General features: G+C 41.0%; 1 protein-coding gene across 1 annotated transcript; it reads right to left on the bottom strand.

The window, feature by feature from the left end:
* Positions 1–483: 483 nt before the first annotated feature.
* On the bottom strand, positions 484–3,547 carry LOC109891057 (mRNA turnover protein 4 homolog). The gene is made up of 8 exons (XM_020483349.2): positions 3,257–3,547; positions 2,948–3,006; positions 2,723–2,826; positions 2,502–2,583; positions 2,313–2,380; positions 2,009–2,160; positions 1,687–1,763; positions 484–1,588 (listed from the first exon to the last, which is right to left on the bottom strand). Exons 1-8 carry the CDS (start codon positions 3,282–3,284, stop codon positions 1,436–1,438), a joined length of 723 nt encoding a protein of 240 aa, XP_020338938.1. The 5' UTR covers positions 3,285–3,547; the 3' UTR covers positions 484–1,435.
* Positions 3,548–5,266: the final 1,719 nt, after the last annotated feature.

Raw genomic sequence — 5,266 nt, 5'->3', positions numbered from 1 at the left:
TGAGCTTGTTCAGAAGACCCTGGAGACAGTGTATGGCTCAGACAAGCAGACCCTGACATATGCCAGCTTTACACTGGATGTACCACCACTCCCACCTCAAGGAAACAAGCCACATGCAACAACAAGGACAACCCACTATCAGCTAGTCACTTTGATTTTAAAGCTACAATATGTACCTTTTTGGGCAAACCAACCAAATCCACATAGAAATGTAAGCTATAGATCTGTCATTCCCATTGAAAGCAAGTCTAAGCAGTAAATCTGTTTCATGTGCACCATTTCTATGCTTCCCGTTAAGATTCGTTTTTGAGTGTTTTACTTTCGGTTTTGTACACCAGCTTCAAACACAATATGTTTGGTTACGGAAAATATATTACACAGCCGTTTAGATGGTACAATGATTCTCTACACAATGACTGCTTGTTTTGTCAAACTGAAATTAGGTGAACTATTAGAATTTCAGCAAACAGGAAATGGCAGAAGGATTTCTACATATTCCACCTTTATATGAAAGAAAATTAAATACATTTAACAATAGGTTGAACATGACAATTGCCACTCAATGTCAGCAGTACTAGCTACAATTATTACCATAAATGTTTAGTTAGTTAGACGTGTGTAGTGCAAATGGTTGGGTCCTCTTGCACCTGGGTTTTGTCGCCACTGTTCCAGAGGGATTTGGGATACAGTGTCATCATTGGAATGTCCTGCACCGAGCAGCCGCAGCAGAACCCGTTTGCCTCGGAGGGCCCTCTAGATGAGCGGGTGGTGGAGGCCTTCCAACAGGTCTGGGACCGGGTAGCCCCAATTACCTCTGCTAGATGTTTCAAAAACCCATGGTCATCTGATTGACTATATCGACATTATCCACAAACCATATAACAATTGGCTAATTGTACAGTGAGATTTTTCGTTATCAGATTGATGCAAGTATTCATTAAAACAAACTACGAAAGGCACAGATTACTTTGATCTTGTATATTCTAATGGTGAGCAATTCATGTAAATTCAATGAATTAGGGAAAAACATTTTCTGGAGGCTGTGTCTAATCAACTGGAGAACAATGGGAGTATTTTATCTTCACTGATCTGCCATGGCCGGTGCGTTTGTAATGATCAAAATGTGCCTAACAATTTTACATAGCTGGCAATTTTAAAGCTATACTGTGCATAAACAATTCCCACTAAAAAAAATTGTGGGATGTTTTATAAGACACAACCAAGCAAACTGTTTTAGTTTGTACTGTTGTATTTGAGTGGACGACAAAAGATGTATAAAGCACAAAATGTATGTTCACAAGATTCAATGGGTAACATACCAGAAATCTAGCATTTCATAGGCAAAAGGAAACACTTGAAGGTTGAGACATTAAAACATACAGGTCACACAGTATTAAAATCCTAAGGTCTGAGAAGTCCATTAGTCTATCCAGATTCATTTCCCACCCCCTTCTTCCTCCTCTGTGTCATTATCCTGCATGGCCTCTTCCTCTTCTTCCTCAGCCAGCTTCTCAAAGTCGCTCGTTTCAGAGTTCCACATGCACTTGATCTGCACTCTGAATTCTGCCATCTCAATCCCAAAGAGTTTCTATATGGGAAAATAATGGAACCATCTAGCAACTGTGGACTTGCAGAATGTCTCATAGGCCAATCAGGTGTAGACTGGGGGGAAGGTTTAGAACTCACCAGAATACGGGCCTGTTCAGGGGTTAGTGTGTCTCCCTCTTTGCACACGTCATGGTCTTTCAGTAGCGTCACCACCCCTACAACAAAACAATGGGGTATAAGCCAACAATTGCAACATTTAATCTTTCCCGTTTGGAAGTAATCCTACGTAAACTTGACTAGTTATCGATGAGCTTCGGTTGTTAGATATGAGTTTGATGTCTGTAGCAGAAGCAGAAAAAGTTCATTTAAATTAAACAAAGTGGGTCACTAGAGAGTTTACAGCCATCCTTTCATTGCAGACTTATGAAAGGTTTCTCTGAACATCAGAGACAGGTCTCACCTTTCTTGAGTGCTGTGGGGAGTCCCAACTGTCTCAGCTGTGGCTCCATGGAGTGAGGGAACTGTTCAAGGGGTCCTTCATCAAGTGTTATGGCCATCCCTGCCTTGTTTCCCGCTCGTGCAAAATCCATCTCTTTGAACTGGCTGAAATACCTGAAAAACATTTATCAAGAGAAAAACAACTTATATGAAACTACCATTGAGGGCAAGGAATCAGCCGAAGCACCAGATGAACAAACAAAAAAACATACTACATTTAATGATGGTACATCTTTAATGGAAATGCAAGACATAGGTTTACTTACTCTTGTACCTCTTCCTTGGTTTTATTTGTGAATAACACACCCACTTCTCCCCTCAGAAACCGGCTGACCTACAAAATAAGCAGAGACCAACATTAATTCAACTCCTTGAAAATTGTCTTTGTGCAAACCAAATGTACAAGACCTTAACTCATGAGTCTACACAACTTCATCACAACAAATATGGCATACCTTGTGCAAATTGTCTTTGTACTCGCTTGTTGGTCCTTTACCTATAGCGATCATCATGACTTTGTTTTTGCCAAAAAAGAATCTGAAGAAGAAAAACATCACCTCATTGTCAAACCAGCTGCAACTACCTATACGCATAACACATCATGGGTGTCTGACAATTAGATTTGTCTGAGTAATGAGAACCAGGCTGCTTAGACCTGTGTTGTGTGTGTTCTTACCGACTGTGTTTCCAGGCTGTCCTGATGTCTTTCAGTTTGTTGTTCCTCATGTTTGCCACAGAGAAGATGAACAGATGCTTGTAAATGTCCACACATTTCCGCAACTATAAAGACATGGACATACAGATACAGACCATTAGTCAAGCGTTTATTAGCTGGGTACCGATGTCAGACAGAAAACAACTTAGTTAGGAAGGATTGATGGGTATCAGTATACGTAGTTACCTCTTCTATTAAGTTCTGTTTAGTTTCCAGACCCTTCTTGGCTGTTTTTGTTAGTGAAACTGAAGAGATGAAAAAGACAAAACAATCAGGTTGGATGCATACAGGACAACAAAGTATGTTCAGCATTAGCCATCTTAATAAACATAATTAGCTAGTTAGCTAACGTTAGCTTGGTAGCTAGCTGGCTCCTCTTTCACCTCTTGATGCAAGACATACCCTGGAAATGCTATATTCGTGAACTATTACATGAAGCAATACACTAGACTATATATACGCTTAATCTACTGGACAAATGACATAAAAACATACTTTTCTTGTCTCTCTTTGACTTCGGCATGGTCCTCACGTTGTGTAGATCTATGGAGGAAAAGGACCCCACGTGTTTCTGTCTGTTGAATATAGCGGTCCAAAATATGCCTACAAAAAAATGAATTGTTCCGTTTCCCGAGCTTATTTTCTGCTACATAATTGACTTGAAATAAAATATTGACTTTGATAATATAAATACATGATTTAATCATCTGGATTAACAATGCAAAATAAATGTGCTTTATGGACATGGTCTCTTTTTCCCCAGTAGATGGAACCCTGCAAACATGAGAGGGCGCACCTCATAATAAGTGCTATAACAAGCACACAGAAATCATGATAAATCCATTAAAAGTTATTGTGGTGTGACAGAATTTATGATGAATTTTTTTATTCTGTTGTTTTCTATTAAATATAAATATTATACCTCTTTTGCTCCATAAAGCACATATTGCGCTGCAATGACAAAAAATATTGACAGGTTGGAGAGGGCAGCAGTCTCACTTGAATGAGGTGTCTGTGGTATGCACTTGCAAGTAAAGGGTGTTTTTCTCACTGAAATAGGATTCAATGTAGACTAATTAATGAATGCTTTAAACAGACATGGATACAGTGGCTGTTGCCTGCTGTATTTAAAAAATATATATATTTAATTTCACCTTTATTTAACCAGGTAGGCTAGTTGAGAACAAGTTCTCATTTGCAACTGCGACCTGGCCAAGATAAAGCATAGCAGTGTGAACAGACAACACAGAGTTACACATGGAGTAAACAATTAACAAGTCAATAACACAGTAGACAAAAAGAGAGTCTATATACATTGTGTGCAAAAGACATGAGGAGGTAGGCAAATAATTACAATTTTGCATATTAACACTGAAGTGATAAACGATCAGATGGTCATGTACAGGTAGAGATATTGGTGTGCAAAAGAGCAGAAAAGTAAATAAATATAAACAGTATGGGGATGAGGTAGGTAAAATTGGGTGGGCTATTTACCGATAGACTATGTACAGCTGCAGCGATCGGTTAGCTGCTCAGATAGCAGATGTTTGAAGTTGGTGAGGGAGATAAAAGTCTCCAACTTCAGCGATTTTTGCAATTCGTTCCAGTCACAGGCAGCAGAGAACTGGAACGAAAGGTGGCCAAATGAGGAGTTGGCTTTAGGGATGATCAGTGAGATACACCTGCTGGAGCGCGTGCTACGGGTAGGTGTTGCCATCGTGACCAGTGAACTGAGATAAGGCGGAGCTTTACCTAGCATAGACTTGTAGATGACCTGGAGCCAGTGGGTCTGGCGACGAATATGTAGCGAGGGCCAGCCGACTAGAGCATACAGGTCGCAGTGGTGGGTGGTATAAGGTGCTTTAGTAACAAAGCGGATGGCACTGTGATAAACTGCATCCAGTTTGCTGAGTAGAGTATTGGAAGCTATTTTGTAGATGACATCGCCAAAGTCGAGGATCGGTAGGATAGTCAGTTTTACTAGGGTAAGTTTGGCGGCGTGAGTGAATAGAAAGCCGACTCTAGATTTGATTTTAGATTGGAGATGTTTGATATGAGTCTGGAAGGAGAGTTTACAGTCTAGCCAGACACCTAGGTACTTATAGATGTCCACATATTCTAGGTCGGAACCATCCAGGGTGGTGATGCTAGTCGGGCGTGCGGGTGCAGGCAGCGAACGGTTGAAAAGCATTTGGTTTTACTAGCGTTTAAGAGCAGTTGGAGGCCACGGAAGGAGTGTTGTATGGCATTGAAGCTCGTTTGGAGGTTAGATAGCACAGTGTCCAAGGACGGGCCGGAAGTATACAGAATGGTGTCGTCTGCGTAGAGGTGGATCAGGGAATCGCCCGCAGCAAGAGCAACATCATTGATGTATACAGAGAAAAGACTCGGCCCGAGAATTGAACCCTGTGGCACCCCCATAGAGACTGCCAGAGGACCGGACAGCATGCCCTCCGATTTGACACACTGAACTCTGTCTGCAAAGTAGTTGGTGAACCAGGCAAG

The sequence above is a fragment of the Oncorhynchus kisutch genome, linkage group LG5, assembly GCF_002021735.2.
Source record: "Oncorhynchus kisutch isolate 150728-3 linkage group LG5, Okis_V2, whole genome shotgun sequence".
In the NCBI taxonomy this organism is placed as follows: domain Eukaryota; kingdom Metazoa; phylum Chordata; class Actinopteri; order Salmoniformes; family Salmonidae; genus Oncorhynchus; species Oncorhynchus kisutch.
This window is presented reverse-complemented; position numbering and strand designations above follow the sequence as displayed.

Coding starts and splice junctions, on each gene's coding strand:
- LOC109891057 (XM_020483349.2), bottom strand. CDS start 3,284: ATGCCGAAGTCAAAGAGAGACAAGAAAA. Junction 2,161..2,312: donor ACCAAGGAAGAGGTACAAGA/GTAAGTAAACCT, acceptor AATGTTTTTCAG/GTATTTCAGCCAGTTCAAAG. Junction 1,764..2,008: donor CCCCACAGCACTCAAGAAAG/GTGAGACCTGTC, acceptor GTTTTGTTGTAG/GGGTGGTGACGCTACTGAAA.